Source organism: Narcine bancroftii, unplaced genomic scaffold (assembly GCF_036971445.1).
Source record: "Narcine bancroftii isolate sNarBan1 unplaced genomic scaffold, sNarBan1.hap1 Scaffold_52, whole genome shotgun sequence".
Taxonomy (NCBI): domain Eukaryota; kingdom Metazoa; phylum Chordata; class Chondrichthyes; order Torpediniformes; family Narcinidae; genus Narcine; species Narcine bancroftii.
Window position 1 is genome coordinate 1 of NW_027212069.1, and position 21,110 is coordinate 21,110.

Here is a 21,110-nt window from a genome sequence, read left to right on the forward strand (position 1 = left end):
TGGGGGGGTTGCCAAGGGGGGGGGCTGCCGTGGGGGGGCTGCCGTGGGGGGGCTGCCGTGGGGGGGCTGCCGTGGGGGGGCTGCCGTGGGGGGGCTGCCGTGGGGGGGCTGCCGTGGGGGGGCTGCCGTGGGGGGGCTGCCGTGGGGGGGCTGCCATGGGGGGGGCTGCCATGGGGGTCTGCCATGGGGGTCTGCCATGGGGGGGCTGCCATGGGGGGGGCTGCCATGGGGGGGGCTGCCATGGGGGGGGCTGCCATGGGGGGAGCTGCCATGGGGGGGGCTGCCATGGGGGGGCTGCCATGGGGGGGCTGCCATGGGGGGGCTGCCATGGGGGGTTGCCAAGGGGGGGTTGCAAAGGGGGCTTTTCCAAGGCGGGGGCATGCCATGGGAGCGCTGCCATGGGCGGGCTGCCATGGGGCGGCTGCCAAGGGGGGGGCCTGCCATGGGGGGGCTGCCATGGGGGGGCTGCCATGGGGGGGCTGCCATGGGGGGGGCTGCCATGGGGGGGGCTGCCATGGGGGGGGCTGCCATGGGGTGGGCAGCCTTGGGGGGGGCAGCCTTTGGGGGGGCAGCCTTTGGGGGGGCAGCCTTGGGGGAGCTGCTATGGGGGGGTCTAATGGGGTCTGCTATGGTGGGGACTAATGGTGGCTGCTATGGGGGACTAATGGAGGCTGCTATGGGGGACTAATGGAGGCTGCTATGGGGGACTAATGGAGGCTGCTATGGGGGACTAATGGAGGCTGCTATGGGGGGGGACTAATGGAGGCTGCTATGGGGGGTCTAATGGAGGCTGCTATGGGGGGGACTAATGGAGGCTGCTATGGGGGGGACTAATGGAGGCTGCTATGGGGGGGACTAATGGAGGCTGCTATGGGGGGACTAATGGAGGCTGCTATGGGGGGGGGATTAATGGAGGCTGCTATGGGGGGACTAATGGAGGCTGCCATGGGGGGACTAATGGAGGCTGCCATGGGGGGACTAATGGAGGCTGCCATGGGGGGACTAATGGAGGCTGCCATGGGGGGACTAATGGAGGCTGCTATGGGGGGGACTAATGGAGGCTGCTATGGGGGGGACTAATGGAGGCTGCTATGGGGGGGACTAATGGAGGCTGCTATGGGGGGACTAATGCAGGCTGCTATCTGGGGAACTAGTGGAGGCTGCTATGGGGGGACAAATGGAGACTGCTATGGGGTGACTAATGGGGGCTGCAGAGGTCGGGATTCGCAGCAGGAGGAATTGACTTACTTCCTCTCGATCCAGCGACTCTTTGAACTCCTTCAGTCGCTGTTCCTCATACTGCCTCTCGCGGAAGATGCGATTCTGCACCATGACATGCTTCTCATGCCGAGCATGCATCAGCTGCACCGCGATTCGTCGCTCCTGCAGTGATTGCCGCATCAGCCGATTGACCAGCTGCTCTTCTCTGTACACCTCCTGCGGCAGAGGACAGGTTCAGATTCAGCAGGCACCAGCAACCAGCCCAACTCAGCCCATCCCAGCCCAGTGCTGTCCATCCCATAACCCATCCCACTACATCCCAGCCCACCCCATCCATAGCAATCCCACCCCTCATCATCCCACCCTATCCAGCCCCAACACACCCCTCCCCATCATGCCGAAACACACACCTCCCCATACCGCCCCAACCTTCCCATCCCACCCCACACCACCCCACCCCTCCCCTTTCATCCTGCACCACCCCTCCCCACCCCATCCCATCCCTCCACATACCGCCCACCCTTCCCATCCCACCCCACAACACCCCTCACCATGCCGCAACACCCCTCCTCTCTCATCCTGCCCCACCACATCCCTCCCCATCCCACCCCTCCCTGCCCCACCCAATCCCACCCCTCAACACCCCGCCCCACCCCTCAATCCCACCCAACCCACCCATCCCAATCCCACCCCTCACCATCCTGCCGCAACACACCCCTCCCCATCACGCCTCACTCCTCCCCACCCCATCCCGCCCCACCTCACCCCAACACAATTCTCCCCATCCCACACCACCCCTCCCCAACCCACCCATCCCACTCCTCCCCTCACCATCTCGTCTCACCCCTCCCCATCCTGCCCTGCCCATCTCATCCCACCCCACCAACCCTATCCACCGACCCCATCCTTTCTTTACACATCTACACCCTATACCTTCTCTCTCCCTGCCCCTTTTACCCCCACCTTTATCCCTTCCCCTGTCTTCCAACGCCCTGTATCCCCCACCTCCACCCCCTCTCCTCTCTCCACCCCTTTCCCTGAGCATCTCCCACACCCCCCTTCCTTCTCCACTGCCTGTGTATCCCGAACTGCCCAGGCCAGGTTCGGCTGTCCTCACGCCCCCTCCTACCTCTTGGGCCTCGTGTGCCATCAGCTGCTCCAACATCACCCTGCGCCGCCTCTTCGCCCTCTCCTTCCGAGCCTGTGCATCCTCTTTGAGCCGCCTGCGGACATTATCAACAAAGCTTTTCCCCTCCTCCACTCTCACGCACAGGGTGCCTGGCTCATCTCGGGGGGCAGCTCCTTCCAGCGGCTGCAAGGTGCTGCACACAGAATGGGAGGTGTGGGGGTTACTCCCTGCCTCTCTCCCACACACAAGCTGCTCACATCCACTGGATCTGCTAACGCCACCACTTCAAAGAACAATTCTGTTCTTCACCACCCCCTGACACCACTGCATCTCTGACACCACGAACCCACAACCCGCAATGACCACCATCCTGCCACTGCAAACTATTCTTATTTATTGTTTACAAGATTTGTGCAACTGCACTTCTCCATCAACAATGTCCATCACCCAGCCTCCGGGAACACACTGCTTCCACTCTCTCCACACCAATCCCAACCTCACCATCTAATCCACAGACTCGGGAGATGCTGTTGTGGTCTGGTGCATTGACATCGACATCAACTTTTCCGAGGCCAGACAACAGCTCCCAGGCACCTCCTCTTACGCCTTGAACAGGATCCACAAAGCAACATCAAGCCACTGTCTCCTATACCATTACAACCCCATCACCTCTGATCAATCCTCCCACAACCTCCAACCTTATTGTTTCCCAACTCTAAGCTACCCAGTTCCATCTCCAACCCAAGATCCACAAACTCAATTGTCCCAGTAGACCCATTGTCTCCATGTGCTCCTGCCCCACCAAATTGTATCATTGTACCTCGACTCCGTTTCGTCTCCCTGGCTCAGTCCCCTCCACTAATATCCAGGACACCTCTGATGCTCTCCATCACTTCAACAATTTCCAGTTTCCCTGGGCTGGACTGTCTCATTTTCACGATGGACATCCAATCTCTATACTCTTCCATCGCCTATAAAGAAGGGCTCAAGGCTCTCTGGTTCTACCTTACTGACAGACTCAACCAGTCCCCCTCCTCCACCACCCTCCTCCGGCTGGCAGAACATGTTCTCACCCTCAATAACTTCTCTTTTGGCTCATCCCACATTTTTCCAAGCCAAAGGGGCGGCCATGGGTACCCACATGGTCCCCAGCAATGCCCATCTTATAGTTAAATAGGTGGACCAATCTGTGCTACATGCCTACACAGGCAAGGCTCCTCAGCTCTGCCTCTGCTACATTGATGACTACATCGATGCTGCCTTGTGCACCCATGATGACCTTGTCAACTTTCACACCAACCTCAAATTCACTTGGTCCACCTCTGGTAACTCTCTCCGCTCTCTTGATTTCTCTCTCTCCATTTCAGGAGATAAACACTACAGATTTTTTTACAAACCTCCCAACTCCCACAGCTACTTCGACTATAAAATTATTCACTGCTAAGAATCTATTCCTTCCTCTCAATCCCTCAATTTACATAATATTTTCCTCCAGGATAAGGTCTTCCATGCCAGGATATCTGAGATGTCCTCCTTCTTCAGAAAATGTGGCTTCCCCTCTATCCAGATTTGGATCTGGAGCCTCGGGCAGCCGATGGATCGAACAGGAGTTTGTGCGGCTACAGAGGCTGCAGGAGCGCTGGAGGTGAATTGACAACTTGGTGGCTCGGGGAGGGGACACTCTCTTTTGCTTCTCTTTCTCGGACAGTAAGGGGATGCCAGGAGACACTAATGGTGACTCATTGTCTGCCTTACAGCAGGCAGAAGCAATTTCACATAATATTACATGTTATGTACTATTCCAGGACAATAAAGGAATCTTTAATCAAGTTCAGGCTCCAGAAAGAAATTATGCTTCTCCTCTCTTCCATCGAGATCATTTCCAGGACTTTCAGAGAAATTTGTAAGTGTCTCATTCCTTGAATACACATTGACCTCTGGCAAACACTCTGCATACCTTGATCAGGGCCAGGTCCCTTTGGTTCTCACTATCAGGAGTGTATCTCCATCAGGCAGCATCTGAGTGTGCCCGAGCCCACAGATCTCTGTTCCAAAGAACCAAGTTTGATCCTGACTTTGGCTACTGTCTGTGCAGAGTTTTCACATTCCCATTGTAACTGTGTGGGTTTACCCTGGATGCTCTCCTTTTTCTCCCATATTCCAAGGCTGCATGGGTTTGTCGCGGCCACGTACTTACATGGGACGGGAGTGGAGCCAGTCACCACCGGTGGCGATGTACGAGAGAGGTAGTGCATAGACGCGGGTCAGAACGGGGGAGGCAAACAACGTGGTGGTCCACATGCAAGCATGGGATCTTGTGAGGAGAATAGGAGTGTTACAGTCACCTGTGTGGTTTAGAGCCGATGGAAAAGGCAGGGGGATATGGTGAGGTGCTTTCTGGGAAAGAAAAGAGGTTGATGTTTCTTGAATAATATAAAGGTCAACACCTTTTTTTGTGAGTCTGTGTATTGCGTCTAATTTGCAGTCTCTACAGGTTAACTGGTACACTCAGAAATGGGATGAATGAGATTTAGAATGAGCCACTGTGCACTTAGTGGGTCAAAAGGATTCCTGTAGAGAAATCAGAGCGTCCACATCTGCCTTTCTGTTGAAGCACGTGCCCACATCTACGTCTCCCCGCATGGCTGGGTCTATGTCTGGCACTGTGAGTGGGCAAATGGCTGAATTGCAGCAATGGAGACTCACCTCCTGCTCTCCTCCTCGCCTCCTGCAGGCGTCAACTTCTTCAGTATCTCCGCAAACTTGGCAATCTCACTGGTGAACATCTGAAATCACACAGCACAGTGAGTGTACTGGTGCCAGGCCCAGGACGACAGCTGAGTACAGCTCCCTCTTCCTCGGCCACCCTGCAGCCCACTCACTTTCATATCGGCCCCCTCCCCACCCCAGCATCCTCCTTCAGGCTCCCCACCACCACCCCTGACCAGCCTGGCTCCCCAGCCTTGCCTGCCCCCCCCCACCCCATCATCCTCCTTCAGGCTCCCCACCACCACCCCTGACCAGCCTGGCTCCCCAGCCTTGCCTGCCCCCCCCCCACCCCATCATCCTCCTTCAGGCTCCCCACCACCACCCCTGACCAGCCTGGCTCCCCAGCCTTACCTGCCCCCGCCCCCCACCCCATCATCTTCCTTCAGGCTCCCCACCACCACCCCTGACCAGCCTGGCTCCCCAGCCTTGCCTGCCCCCCCCACCCCATCATCCTCCTTCAGGCTCCCCACCACCACCCCTGACCAGCCTGGCTCCCCAGCCTTACCTGCCCCCGCCCCCCACCCCATCATCCTCCTTCAGGCTCCCCACCACCACCCCTGACCAGCCTGGCTCCCCAGCCTTGCCTGCCCCCCCCCACCCCATCAGCCTCCTTCAGGCTCCCCACCACCACCCCTGACCAGCCTGGCTCCCCAGCCTTACCTGCCCCCGCCCCCCACCCCATCATCTTCCTTCAGGCTCCCCACCACCACCCCTGACCAGCCTGGCTCCCCAGCCTTGCCTGCCCCCCCCCACCCCATCATCCTCCTTCAGGCTCCCCACCACCACCCCTGACCAGCCTGGCTCCCCAGCCTTGCCTGCCCCCCCCCCACCCCATCATCCTCCTTCAGGCTCCCCACCACCACCCCTGACCAGCCTGGCTCCCCAGCATTACCTGCCCCCGCCCCCCACCCCATCATCCTCCTTCAGGCTCCCCACCACCACCCCTGACCAGCCTGGTTCCCCAGCCTTACCTGCCCCACCCACAGCTGCACCTAATCCCCCTATACATTCCCATATCTGTGCTGAACGTGATGCCCAAATCAAACTAACCCATCACTTGTACCTGATCCATACCCCTCTCCTTCTTCATGTGTCTGTCGAGAAGCCTCTTAAACACCATGATTTAACTTCCACCACTACTCCTGACAGCCCTATTCCAGGCACCCAATCCTCTGGGTAAAATATTTACCCTGCACATCTCCCTTGAACTCACTCTTCACAAATGTTCTCTAGTGTGTGACACTTTTATCCCTCAGCCTACGACTCCCCAGAGAAAACAACGCAAGTCTGTCCAATCTCTCACCATAACCCATCCCCTCTGATCCCTTTCCAAAGCCTCCACATTTTCCTGTAATGGGACAACCAGAATTCCAAGTGTGGCCTAACTCAAGTTTGATCTCGCTGCGACATGACTTCTTTATTTTTAACCCAGTGCCCCGCCCACTGAAGCCAGCATTCCACACGCCTTCTTTCCCGCCATGTCTACTTGTGTGGCCATTTTCAATGAGCTGTGGACCTGGATCCCCAGATCCCTCTGCACATCAATGCTTTTCAGAGTCCTGCCATTAACTGCAGATGCTCCCTTCCATTCCCCCTACCAAAGTAATCCACTGGTCTGGATTAAACTCCATCTGCCATTTCTCTACCCAGATCTGTAACCGGTCTACATTCTGTGTATAAACGGAGTCCTAGTGATTGTAGCGTCTGTGCTAGCAGAGTGAAAGATGAGATCTGAAGTCAGCGGGTTCGTCCAGAACTCGTGAGCTTATTTTGTCTCACATGCAGCGTTCTTAAGGTGCTTGAAACTCCTGCCCCCCATGCCAGAAGTCAAGTCAAGGCTACGTAAGCATGGGGCATGTGTGCATGAGGATTCCTTGCTCTTAACAGGAGAAGGACATGCGGCACCATTGTTGGCCATGGCTTCTCCGATGGCGCCTGCATTATATTCGGAGCCAGTTGGCCCAACCACCAAGTGTGTGGGTCCCCACTCAACCACCCCACCCATCAGAACCAGCGATAGTGTCCCCATAGTTCAGAGACACTACAGTCTTGTGCCTTGATGTTTGGCCGGTTGCAAGGTGACCAGTGGTTCTAAGTCCAGATGGGCTGGCTTCAGGTGATTTATCTTTAAATGTTCCTCTTTTCCCCTATCACCACTCTTTGGCATGCTGGACGTGTCTTCCACCGTGAAGACTGACACAAAATATTTCCTCATTGCTCAATATAAATCTCTTTCTCATCTTCTAAGGGACCCATTTTGACTCTAGTCACCCTCTTCCCTTTTATATATATTTATAAAATTTTTTGCTTTCTGTTTTTATATTTTGTGTTAATAATCCTTCTTCCCTTTCCTTATTTCCCATTTAATTGTCCTTCGTTGCCTTTTAAAGTTTTCCCAATCCTTCTCTTGGCATCCTACTCTTGGCTACTTTGATTTTAATTTTATACTTTCCTTCATTTCCTTAGTTAACCAAGGCTGACTCTTCCCTCTCTGACTGTCCTTATTTTTAACAGGAATATATTTTTGTTGAACACTGTGAAAAATCTCTTTGAAAGTCTTCCACTGTTCCTCAACTGTTCTGCCAACCAGCCTGTGCTCCCAGTCCACACTGACCAATTCCTCCCTCATCCTGTTGTCGTCTCCCCATCCAAGCACAATACTCTAGGTTTAGATCTAACTATTGCACCCTCCATCTGGATGAGAAATTCAATCGTACTATGATCGGTTTTTCCAAGAGGGTCCCTAACTACTAGACCATTAATTTTACCTATCTCGTTGCATGATACTAGATCTAAAATAGCATTCTCCCTTGTTGGTTCTGTACTGACCATAACCACACCAGCAGTGCGAGTATAAGACAGCTTTAATAAACTAATACGTACACTAAGAGGGTCTTGTCTCTCTGCAAGACGAACCTGGAAGGCTAGACTGTAGCTCTGGACTGCTTTCTAGACAAGGTCACTGGGATGACCCTTGGTGGCCTAGTGGTGTAACAAAATATCACCACAGGTTCCTTAACATGCTGCTCAAGAAAGCTATCACGGACACATTCTATGAAGTCATCCTCCAGACTCCCTCGACCAACTTGATTTTCCCAATCTACGTGGAAGTTAAAGTCCCTCATGACAACTGCCGTTCCGTTCTACATGCCTCAGCTCTCTCTCGGTTAATGGCCTATGCTACTGTGCTATTGTTATTTGGTGGGCGATAGGCAACTCCCACCAGTGATTTTTTCCCTTTACTATTCTTAATCCCTACCCAGATGGTCTCAACATTCTGCTCCTTAGATCTTCTATCATCTCTCAATATTGCCCTGATCTCATCCTTGATTAAGAGCGCCACCCACCACCTTTACCTTCCTGTCTATCTTTTCGTACTACCTGATACCCTTGAATATTTAATTCCCAATCATGCCCACCTTGCTACCATGTTTCTGTGAGGCCACTAAATCATATGCCTGGAGTCTGATTTGCGCCTCAAGTTCACTAACCTTGTTTCTAATGCTAAGGGCATTCAGATAAAGAGCCCTGCCCAATCTCATTGCCCTTTTAGAATCTCATGACCTCAGCATCCTTTGCTTTTGAGTTTTCTGCCCTCTAGTTTACTTTTTCTCTTTCCTAACTCTAGCTTTGGTCTCTGTACCACCTTCCTCATTCTTTCTTTGTAGGTTCCCATCCCCCTGCCCCATTAGTTTAAACCTTCCCCAACAGCACTCGCCAACAATCTCCCTGGGAGTCCAGAAAAAGTTTTACAACACTGTCCTTGGGGATGAGAGGGTTAATGTAGGAGAAATGTTTTGTGGTTTTGGGACTGTACTTGCTGGAGTTTAGAAGGATGGGAGGGGGAGGTGGGGGTGGGGAATCTCATCGAAACCTACTGAATATTAATAGAGTAAACGTGGAAAGGATGTTTCCAGTGGTGGGTGAGTCTGGGACCAGAGGGCACAGCCTCAGAATAAAAGGATGTCCCTTTCGAGATGAGGAGGACCTTCTTCAGCCAGAGCCGGGTGAATCTGTGGAATTTGTTGTCGTAGATGGCTGTGGAGATCAGTGGATTGGATGTATTTAAAGCAGAGGTCCTTGATTATTAAGGGTTCAACAGTTCTGGGTTGAAAGGAAAGGCTGCTCAGCAACTTCAACCAAACTTTGAAGGGCAGCAGCAACCTTTAACCAATACTTATTTGACATTGAAGCCGAAAACATCCATCTCCTGGCCAACCAAGAGCTCCTCCATCATCGTGCACCCTCCTCCTACCTGTATTCCCTTCCCCTCCCACTCTAATCCTGCCAACCCTCTGACCTCTAATTATTCTCCTGTATCCAATCCTCTTCACTCTCTGTCCTGGAATAGAATCTCAGCCCATATCTCAGATCCAACACAAGTAAATCTGTTTTCAATGCTTAATGCTCCATGTAAAGTTTTATTTCAATGGAGACATTCAGTACAGGTACAGGCCCTTTCGGCCCATGAGTCTGTGCTGCGCAATTACACCCAATTGACCTCCAACCCTCAGTACATTTTGAATGGTGAAAGGAAACAGGAGCCCCCAGGGAGAACCCACGCAGACACGGGAGGATCGTACAAACTCCTTACAGACAGCATCAGATTCAGGCTCTGGTCCTGATCGCTGGTGCTGTAACCGTGTTGCACTAACCACTACGTTAACCATGCCACCATGATGTAGAACTAAAACTCAAATACTTGAAGTACTCAGCGGTCAGACAGCATCTGTGGGAGAGAAAAGGAGTAAATTCTTCATTGTCACCACCCTCTACCTCTGCTTCCTTCTTTTTCAGCTCTTGCTTGCGTTTCAGGGTGGCTTTTGCCATTTCTTGTGACGCCCTCTTCGGGAGGGGAATGGCCGACGCCTGGATCTTTCCCATCAATTCATTGCTCTTCCACTTTGCTCGACGCAGCTGAAACAAGCAGAATAAGGGAAGGCTCGACAGGGGATTGGACTGGAATATCCTGCACAAGAGTGACCATGCTTCAGTGCCTTCCAACCTGCAGCATAATCTCTGCCAACATCTCTCTCCTTTGCTCAGCCTCCCTTCCCCGCACCCCCCCCCCCGCCCACCTGCTCAGTCTCAGGCCTAACAAATCCCTCTTCTATTCCAGCTTCATGCCACTAATCCCTGCTCTCCTTCAGCCTTCAGGAGAATGAGGAGAGGATGTCATTGAAACGTTTCAAATGTTGAAAGGCGTGGGCAGAGTAGATATAGAAAGGTTTTTCCCCATGGTGTGAGAGTCTAGGACAAGAGGATACAACTTCAGGATTGAAGGGTGTCCACTTTAGAAAAGAAATGCAGAGGAATATCTTCACCCAGAAGTGGTAAATCTGTGGAATTTGTTTGCACAGGTGGTTGTGGAGGCTGGGTCACTGAGTGTACTTAAGGCAGAAATTGATGGGTTCTTGATTAGCCAGGGCATCAAAGGTTATGGGGAGAAAGCTAGGCAGTAGGGCTGAGTGGGGAAATAGATCAGTTCATGATTAAATGGTGGGGCAGACTTGATGGGCTGAAAGGCCTATTTCTGCGTCTTATGGTCTTAAATCATTTGCAAAGCCTACTCAATCCCAGCCCTTTGCTCATCTCAAACTTTAATTGGAGTCTCTTGTTATTTTGAGTCCCTGTTATTCTCCATTTCTCATTCCCTGTCCCTTTCCTGAGTCACCAAAATCCTGATTTCCCTGGAGACCCACCGTTGCCAGGTTTTGGGCCTGCTGCTCTTCCTGAATGCTGGGTGGTTTCTGTACCCCATGCTCATCCTTCAGGGTCACCGCCAGCTCAGTCTCCTCATCTTTATCCTCGTAGCAGTTAGAAACGCTACGCAGGACCACATCGACTTTACGTGGAATCACTGACTTCAGACGCTAGAAACAGATGTCAGACAAGGAAAACTTAACCAGGAACTACAGAACCAGTGCAGTTCATTACTAAAGGCAAAAAGTAATCTGCTGGAGGACCCAGTGCTTGAGCAGCATCATTGGGGGGAGAAGGAAATGCCTGTGTCTTGGGTTGAAATCCATCATCAGGGCCCAAAATGTCAACTTTTTGTAAATAATAATGTCAATGAGTTTATTATCATACATATTAGAGAGATAAATAGTCAGAGTTGAAGGAAAAAGTAGCGTCTCAATAGTGGAGTGTGTCTTTTTGTGGAGCTGGAGATGGCCCATTCAAAATTGGTCCAATAGAGAATCAGAAAGGACAAATGTGTGTGGAGCCAAAAGAGATGGGGGAGGTCTTGAACAATTTATTTTCCTCAGCATTTAGTGAGGAGAAGGATATTGAACTGTGCAGGGTAAAGGAAGCAAAGGGCGTAAATATGGAGACTATAGTGTTTAAGAAACAGGTAGTACTGGAGCTTTTGAAACATATAAAGGTGGATAAGTCTCCAGGTCCTGACAGGATTCACCCCAGGACCTTGAGAGAAGTTAGTGAGGAAATAGCAGAGGCTCTGGCAGTGATTTTTCAAATGTCATTAGAGACAGGTATCGTGCCGGAGGATTGGCGTGTTGCGCATGTGGTTCCTTTGTTTGAAAAGGGTTCGAGGAGCAAGCCTAGAAATTATCGGCCTGTAAGTTTGACGTCTGTGGTAGGTAAATTGATGGAAAGCATTCTTAGAGATAGTATATATAAATAGATGGAGGGACAGGGTCTGATCAGGGACACTCAATACGGATTTGTGCGTGGAAGGTTCCCTGAAGGTAGGAATGCATGTTGACATGTTGGTGAAGAAGGCCTTTAGTATGCTTGCCGAAATAAATCTGTGTAGAATATTGGAGTTGGGAAGTAATGATGAAACTGTACAAAGCATTGGTGAGGCCAAATTTAGAGTACTGTGTGCAGTTCTGGTCACCAATTTATAGGAAGGATATTAACAAGATAGAGAGAGTGCAGAGAAGATTTACAAAAATGTTGCCTGGGTTTCAGCATCTGGAATACAAGGAGAGATTGAGCAAATTAGGTCTTTATTCCTTGGAACGTAGAAGGCTGAGAGGGGATTTGATAGAGGTGTTTAAGATAACGAGAGGGATAGATAGAGCTGATGTAGAAAGGCTTTTCCCATTGAGAGTAGGAGAGATGGATACAAGAGGTCATGGGTTGAGAGTTGAGGCAAAGGTTTAGGAGTAACATGAGGGGGAACTTCTTTACTCAGAGAGTGGTTACTGTGTGGAATGGGCTTCCGGGAAAGGTGGTGGAGGCAGGGTGAATTTTGTCATTTAGGAGAGAGTTGGATAAGTATATGGATGGGTGGGGGATGGAGGGTTATGGGCAGAGTGCTTGTTAGTGGGATTAGAGGAGGGTACTTGGATCACTGTGGACTAGAAGGGCCAAATTGGTCTGTTTTCATGCTGTAATTGTTATATGGTTAAAAGCCTGACAGTAGTTTGTGCTGGACAAAGTTTAAATTGAGGAAGAAATATTGGATCATCTTAAAAACATTTAGATTGATGTCCCCGGAGCCGGATGCGATATACCCCAAGTATACCCCTGGCCAAGCAAACAGCCTATTGGATGTGACAGACAAAACCACAGGCCACTGGTTCCTCATCAATACGGGAGCCAAATTCAGCATTATCCCACTGATGCCATTCAAGACCCGCAGACGACCCTGTGGGTAGCCAACAACACTGCCATAAAGACTTTCGGCACATGGCGAGTGGTGGTGCACCTTGGCAGTGAGACTTTCTGCTGGGATTTCATGCTGGCCATGGTGGAGAAGCCACTCCTCGGCACAGACTTCCTCTGAGCTCAAAGTCTGCTCGTGACCTCAAGGCCAGGCACCTAGTGCATGCCTAGATGTTCCAGATGATCAACTCACTGCTACCAGTGCGAGGAACCACCAAATGGCCAGTGTCACCACTCTCACTGACAGGTACAGCTGCATTTTAGCTGAATTTTCCTCCATCCTCAGGTGCCAGTTCACATCCACAATGCTGAGACTCAGTGTGCAGCACCACATCATGACAAACCCCCCCCCCCCAATCCACGGGAGGGCCAGACGCCTTCCCCCTGACAAGCTGCCACTGGCCAAGGATGAGTTCAAATATATGGAGGAGCTGGAGATCATCCACAGGTCTGACTGCCTATGGGCCTCCCATCTGCACATGGTACCCAAGGCCACAGGGGGCTAGCAACCTTGTGGGGACAACTGGCTCCTCAATGATTCAACTACCCCAGACCACTGCCCAGTCCCCCACATACAGGACTTTACAGCAAACCTGCACAGTGTGACCATATTCTCCAAAGTCAACTTGGTACATGGCTACCACCAAATCCCCGTCCACCCAGACAATATCGGGAAGACAGCTATCATAACGCCTTTCAGACTGTTTGAGTTCTTGCGCCTGCCTTTCAGACTTAAAAACGCAGCACAGACTTTCCAACATCTCATGGACCCAGTGGGCAGAGGCCGGGACTTTGTTTCCATATGCCTGGATGATATCCTCATTGCCAGCAGGATCCACCAGGAGCACACCTTCCACCTATGCAAGCTCTATTCCAGCCTGACTGAATTTGGCCTAGCAAAGTGTCAGTTCAGTCAGCAGCTGATCGACTTCCTAGGCCACAGGATCACCAGGGATGGAGTGACACTATTGCCCAAGAAGGTGGAGGCCAATCAGCAGTTCGCAAGGCTCAAACAGTCAAAGGTCTTAAAAAGTTCATCGGCATTGTCAATTTTTACAACCAACTTATACCTGTCGCAGCACCAACCATGCGCCCCCTCTTTGCCATGATGACCTCCAAACAGACTGACTTGGACTGGACTGAGGAGGCAGCCACAGCTTTCGAAAGGACCAAGGAGGCCCTAGCCCAAACCATGTCGCTGGTCCATCGCAGAACAGATGTTCCCACCTCCCTGACAGTTGACGCATCGGCCACAGTGATAGGGACATTCTTGAGCAGTCGACAAACATTGGAGGCCACTGGCTTTCTTCAGCCACCATTTGCGGCCTCCCGAACTAAAATACAGTGCCTTTGACCAAGAACTTCTAGCCCTCCATCTCGCAGTCAGGCACTTCCATTATTTCCTGGAGGGTAGGCCTTTCACTGTGTTTACCGACCACAAACCCTTTACCTACGCCTTCTCAAAGGTCTCAGACCCCTGGTCAGCATGCCAGCAGCGCTACTTGGCATACATCTCAGAATTCACCACTGACATCCAGCACCTCTCCAGCAAGGAGAACGTCATCGCAAACTCTCTCTTCAGGTCAGCCAACTAGTCATTGGCACCAGGCCTCAACTATTCCAAGCTTACACAGGCGCAAGAAGACAATGCAAAGACCCAGGCTTTTAGAACAGCCATCACCAGCCTCCACTTACAGGACGTTCCCCTGCCAGACAGCACCCGCTCCCTGCTCTGCGATATGTCCACCGGCCAACCTAGACCAGTCATCCGGACAATGGAGATGACTGGTTTTCACCTCCATCCACGACCCCTCGCACCTGTCCCTCGTGACCACAGCACGCCTGATCACTGCACGGTTTGTATGGCGCAGCCTATGCAAACAGGTTGTGAGTGGGCCCGCAGTTGTACACACTGCCAGGCTTCCAAAGTACACAGACACACAAAAGCCCCCGTCCAGCACTTCGACCCACCCAGCCAGCAATTCGACCACATACATTTTGATATCATGGGTCCTCTGCCCGTTTCACCGAAAGTCTGGTATCTCCTCTCGGTAGTTGACCAGTGGCCCAAGCCCATTCCCCTCAAAGACACTTTCGCAGAGTCCTCACATACTGGATATCCCGGATCAGGATCCTGGGCCATATGACTACTGACAGGGGAGCACAGTTCACCTCGGCCTTGTGGACACAGCTTGCCTCCCTCCTCAGCATGAGACTCCACCACACAACCACCTACCACCCACAGTCCCACGGCCTGGTGGAATGCTTCCACCGCCACCTCAAGACAGCACTCATGGCCTGCTTGACCAGACCCAACTGGGTGGATGAGCTTGCCTATGTCCTCCAAGGAAGACCTCCCATGTGCAGTTTTGCTTAAACTGCCAACTTTCTGGACCACTCAGTCCCTCATCTGGTTTCAACAAACAGAGGCCCAGTTCCTTGTGGAGCTGGGTTCCTAGAAGCTGCGCTGATGCTGACCACAGAGCCGAGGTGACCTGTGCCCCTCTGTCCAAGGTGATGTGGGCAGGGAGCCTGAACCTCACCACCTAGGTTGTGATCAGTGACCTGATGCATGTCTCTGCCATTGTGTCAGTGATTTGAATGGTTTCCGGCCACCTCGTGAATCAGTCCACCATTGTAAATAGGTACCTTGCTCCTCTCGAGACAAGCAGTGGGCTGACGGTGTCCACGTGCACATGTTCGAACCTCTTGTGTGTTGGCTGGAAAGGTTGCAGCGGGGTCTTTTACGTACCTCTGGACCTTGGAGATCAAGTAGTGTATGTACATCCTGGCCTAGTGGTCAACCTGCTTGTGTAGGCCATGCCACGTGAAGCTATCTGTGATGAGCTGGATAGTCACCTGGATGGGTTAATCCATGCAAAGTGTTGAAGATCCAGTGCCTCCAAGTGGGCAGATGGTTGCCCGGTGGAAGTGTCGCACAGGAGTTTGGTACCTTTGGGCCCAATTAGTACATTCTCAAGGCAGACTGGATGGACATTGGGGTCAGCATGTGGGCCACAACGTTGCTCTTCCCTGAAATATGCTTGATCATGGTGGTGAATTCGGATAAGAACATGTCTCACTGCTGATGGGCAGGCGAAGGTGAGGGGCTTGTGATCGGAGAAGATTGTGACTCCCACTCTTCCAGGATATACCCATAGTGTTGAATGGCAAGATATAGGGCCAGCAGCTCTCTGTTGAATGTGCTGTACTTGATCTCTGGGGGATGCAAGTATCAGCTGAAGAAGGCAAGCAGCTTCCATTAGCCGTCGATTAACTGTTCAAGTATGCCACTGACTGTTGCTTCGGAGGTGTCTACCCTGAGGGCCATGGGAACGTCTAACCAGAGGTGGACAAGGAACATGACGTTTGCTAGAGCGTCCTTGGCCTGGTGGAAAACCGCCATTGTTCTGTCCAAGCTACCTCTTTGTTTTGCCAGACATCAAGCCGAACAGAGGGCGCATGATCTGGGCCACTGAGGGGACAAAATAGTAGTAAAAATTAACCATCCCAATGAACACTTGCAGGCTTTTGACTGATGTTGGGCCTTGTGAATTTGTGAATGGCCTCCACTTTCCTTGGCAGGGGAACAGCTCCATGATGGTTGATCTGGTGCCCTAAGAAATCAATGGTGGGTAGGCTGAACTGGCACTTGGCAAAGTTGACCACCAGGCCGTAGTCACTGAGGCGGCGGCAGAGTAGGCCTAGGTGTGCTAGGTATTCCTGGCAAGAATGGCTGGCTACCAGGATGTCATCCAGGTAATTGAACAGAAAGTCCAGGTCCCGCCCTACTGTGTCCATGAGACGTTGGAAGGTCTGGACTGCGTTCTTGAGATCGAACAGCATTCTAAGGAATTCAAAAAGGTTGATCGGGTTATGATGGCTGTCTTTGGGATATCATCTCAGTGGACAGGGACTTGATGAAACCTTCGCACCAGGTCTATCTTTGAAAAGATGCGTGCCCCATGCAGGTTGGCCGTGAAGTCCTGGATGTGTGGGACTGGGTACTCCAATAACACTCTGGTAAATTAATTGTCTGAACACTTGACTGAGTCCAAGTGTAGAGACCGTTATCTGGCCTCACTGAGGGGAAAGATTTGAAATATTTTTGCATCAACCAGCCATCAGCTTTTCAGGTCCACCAGCTCTGCACCCAACAATGGTTGTAACACCACAGCCAGTGTAAACGTCCATGTGAATCAGCTGGAACCGAATTGTAAAGGGGTAGCATGTATGCCGTAGGTGCAGATGGTGATGCTGTTGGCTGCCGTGAGTTCCAGTCCAGCCCTTTTAGTCCTGGTATCTTGGCTCGGAGGGCGGAAGGACGCTGATTTCTGCTCCTGTCTCTACTAGGAACCTGCGCCCGGGGTGTCTGTCCCAGGCATACTGGAGGTTACCCCACTGGCCAGTCGCCGTAGCCATCAGCGATGGCTGGCCCTGTCATTTCCCTGGAATGAGCATGGCGGTCGGTATCAGCAGGCCCCAGATTCCCACCTCTGATGGTAGAAACACCAAGACTCAGAGCTGTTGTCATCTCTTGGTGTGGGCATTGCTGACTTCTCGACCAGAGGGCAGGTTGGCTGGGCCTTTGGTCGTGATGCAACACTAATTCTGACACTTGTTCCCCTGTCTCTTTTTGTGCGCCACAGGACGTCCATATGCGCAGCCATCTTCCGCGGGTCAGAGAAATCCTCATTTACTAGTAAGAGGTAGATGTCCTCTGGCAGTGAAAGTGCCCCATCAGTCCGTTTGCTTGGGGATGATCATCCCTTGGCTGATTGACAGTAGTCCTACGACGTTGTAGTGTACATTGAAAGAACCAAAGACTTGTTGATCCAAACCAAGGCTCTTATTAACTAAAAGACTGGAGCATATCACAAATAGGTCGACCAGTCCAGAATGACCTGGTCTGACTAGGAGCAATCCTTTAAGACCTGCCAGTCGGTGTGCATCTAGCCGCCAAGGAGTACTCGAACAACGAATTCGCCAAATTTCTTGCAGTTTCCGGACACTGTCACTCCCCAGTTCTCCACCGTCATACCCAAATATGGCGCTGCACACTACATCTTCACCCAAGGACCTCCACTACATCCCCAAGCCCGACGCCTTCCACTCGACAAGTTGTAACTTGCAAAACACAAGTTCCATAAAAAGAAAGAACTTGGAATCATACGTAGGTCTGATAGTGCATGGGTTTCCCCACTACATATGGTGCCAAAAGCCACAGGAGACTGGAGACCTTGCGGGGATTACAGACATCTCAACGATGCTCACTGTAGACCGCTACCCTGTGCCCCATATGCAGGACTTTACAGCTAATCTTCACAGAGCCAGGATATTTTCTTAAATTGACTTGGTGCATGGTTACCACTGAACACCTGTAAAACTGGAGATCTGCTCAAGATGGCCATCATAACACCATTCGGCCTCTTCGAATATTTAAGAATGCCTTTTGGGCTCAAAAATACTGCATGAATATTCCAGCGATTAATGGACGCAGTGGGGCATGGCATGGACTTCCTTTTCATATACTTGGGAGACATACTCATCCCCAACCACTCCAACAAAGAACACCTGCAGTATCTGTTTACTCTGCCGCCGCCTACAGGAGTTTAGATTAACCCTGAACCCTGCCAAGTGCAATTTCCGGCAGTCCTCTATCAAGTTCTTGAGACATTAGGTCAGGAGCTGGGGGTCGTTTCATTACCTGGCGAGGTGGAAGCCATCCTCAAATTCCAGAGGCTTGATACCATCAAAGGACTCGAGGAATTTGTGGGAACAGTCATTTTCCATCGTTGCTTTCTACCTTCTGCAGTTCATATTATGAAACCTCTTTTTAACCTCATGTCAAGTGGACAAAGGATATGATGATAGCATTGCAGTAGACCAAAGAAGCCCTAAAGAAGGCAACATTGCTGGCCTATCCACAAATGGATGTACCAACTACCTTGACAATAGACGCATCCAATGCGGCAGTAAGCAGGGTCTTGGAACAGTACACCAATGGACAATGGAAGCTGCTACCCTCTCCCCTCCAGGTGTAGATTACATGGTGCTTTCCAAAGCTCACTGCCAGGATGATGAACTCCCGGTTTATAGAACTGCTGTCACGAGCCTGCAACTCAAAGATATAGCCTTTGGGCCGCATCTGTGCAATGTTTCCACAGGTCAGCCTCGAGCTAACGTCCCTGCTGCGTGGAGAAGTTGCATTTTCGATGCTATTCATGGACTGTCCCACCCCTCCATTTGAGCGAAAGACTACCTAATAGCCAACAAGTTTGTATAGCATGGACTCAAAAAGGTCTCGTATTGGGCAAAGACGTGCACAGATGGCCAATCTGCTAAAGTGCAAAGGCACGTGAATACATCGCTTCAGCACAGATTTGGTCACGTGCATTGTCGGCCTGCTTCCGGTGTCACGAGGGTCTAGGTACTTGTTAACAGTCATCGACAGATTCACTAGTTGGCTAGAGGCAGTTCCTATGACAGACTCAGACAGATTCATGCGTCAGAGCTTTTATTTCTGTCTGGGTATCTCGGATCGGCCTACCCACACATATCACCTCCGACAGGCCCACAGTTTACCTCTGCACTCTGGGACATTTTGTCATGACTGCTGGGAATACAGCTCCACCACATGACAGCCTACCACCCATAGTCGAATGGCCTGGTGGAATGGTTCCATAGGCACATGAAGGCTACATGGATGGCCCACCTCCAGGGATCTGATTGGGTGGACGAAGCACCCTGGATCCTCCTGCGAATATGACTGGGACTAAAGGAGGATCTCAACTCCTCATTAGCTGAGTTGGTTTAAGGACCCCCGCTCATCGTACCCGGGGAGTTCATGTCTGCGGCATGTGGACAGGAGGTGCTACCAACTGTATTCTTAGGCACACTGCGGGAACGGCTTAGAAAACTGGCCCCACTTCTCACGTCAAGGAATGGAACAATGACACCATTCATCCCAAAGATACTCCAGGTCTGTGAGTTTATGTTTGTTTGGGCCACCCTTACAGAGGCTGTAGAAGGGCCCCTTCAGAGTTCTACGAGACAATCGGACAACTTGTGTACTGGACAATGGGGGGCATCCAGAGATATTTATGATTGACCAACTAAAGCCAGCTCATCTTTACCTTGATCAGCCCTTGCCACAACCCCTGATGTGAAGGTGTGGACAACTAGCTAAGAGCAGTGGACAGTAATGGCACCAGAGATTTATCCTCCCATCTGGGGTGGGGGGTCCACGTATCAGCACACCGAAGGCTTAATCAAACGGGCCCAGGAGGTTCTGAGTCACATCATGACATTGCAATGTGATGACGTCATTTGGAATGCGTGGGGTTTTAAAAAGCTGCATGTGACTGTTTGAGTAAATGACTTTTACTGATCTTCAACTCGACTATGTCTGATCATTTTCTCGTTCTTCATTTTGCACTGCAACACAGTTGCTACACTACTATCACAACCTTGTTTCCTGCTCCAGTCCACTATCTCTCTACAGATTTGCTCCTCCAATTCTCATTAACTCTTTGGTGGGAAGGGACTTTGTGAAGAGAAGGTTGTGCCTCATGAGCCTAATTTAGTTTTTTGAGGAGGTAACAAAAGAAGTTGATGAAGTCAAGGCGGTAGATGTGGTCCATATGGATTTTAGCAAGTTATTTGACAAGGTCCCCGATGAGAGACTCATTTAAAAGTCATGAGATCCATGGAACCTTGGCTTTGTGGATAAAAAATTGGCTTGCATGTTGAAACAGTGTAGTAGTAGAAGTGTTCAGCCTGAAGGTCTGTGACTAGTGGAGGGGTCGCAGGGATCTGTTCTGGGACCACTGCTCTTTGTGATTTTTATAAATGACCTGGATGAAGAGACAGAAGGATGGGTCAGTAAGTTTGCAAATTATACAAATGTTGGAGGAGTTGTGGATGGAGCTGAGGGTTGTCAAACGTTACAAGAGGATATAGACAGAGTTGGGTGGAAAAGTGGCAAATGGATTTCAATCTTGTTAAGGATGAGGTGATGCATTTTGGAAGAACAAATGGTTGATTACTTAAGGGTGTGGATGAACAGAAGGATCTTGGGGATCATATCCATACATCCTTCAAGGTGGCTACACAGGTTGAAAGGATAGTTCAGAAGGCCTATGGGATGCTGGGTTTCATTAATAGGAATATTGGTTCAAGAGTCGAGAGGTCATTTTGGAAATCTGCAAATATCCGGTAAGGCCATACTTGGAGAATTGTGTTCAGTTCTGGTCACCTCATTATAAGTAGGAAGTGGAAGCTATGGAAAGAGTGCAGAGGATATTTACCAGGACATTGCCTGGATTGGAAAACGAGTCTTATGAGACAAGCTTAT

General features: G+C 51.1%; 1 protein-coding gene across 1 annotated transcript in view; it reads right to left on the reverse strand.

Moving 5' to 3' along the window:
* Positions 1–1,125: 1,125 nt before the first annotated feature.
* Positions 1,126–21,110, reverse strand: part of LOC138750979 (sperm flagellar protein 2-like) — a 46,725-nt gene continuing 26,740 nt past the window's right edge. Inside the window, exons 3-7 of the mRNA XM_069913076.1 lie at positions 10,822–10,992; positions 9,896–10,036; positions 5,057–5,136; positions 2,351–2,543; positions 1,126–1,437 (exon numbers count right to left, since the gene is read on the reverse strand). Coding sequence (XP_069769177.1) covers positions 1,126–1,437; positions 2,351–2,543; positions 5,057–5,136; positions 9,896–10,036; positions 10,822–10,992 — 897 coding nt within the window. The remainder of the gene's footprint in view (positions 1,438–2,350; positions 2,544–5,056; positions 5,137–9,895; positions 10,037–10,821; positions 10,993–21,110) is intronic.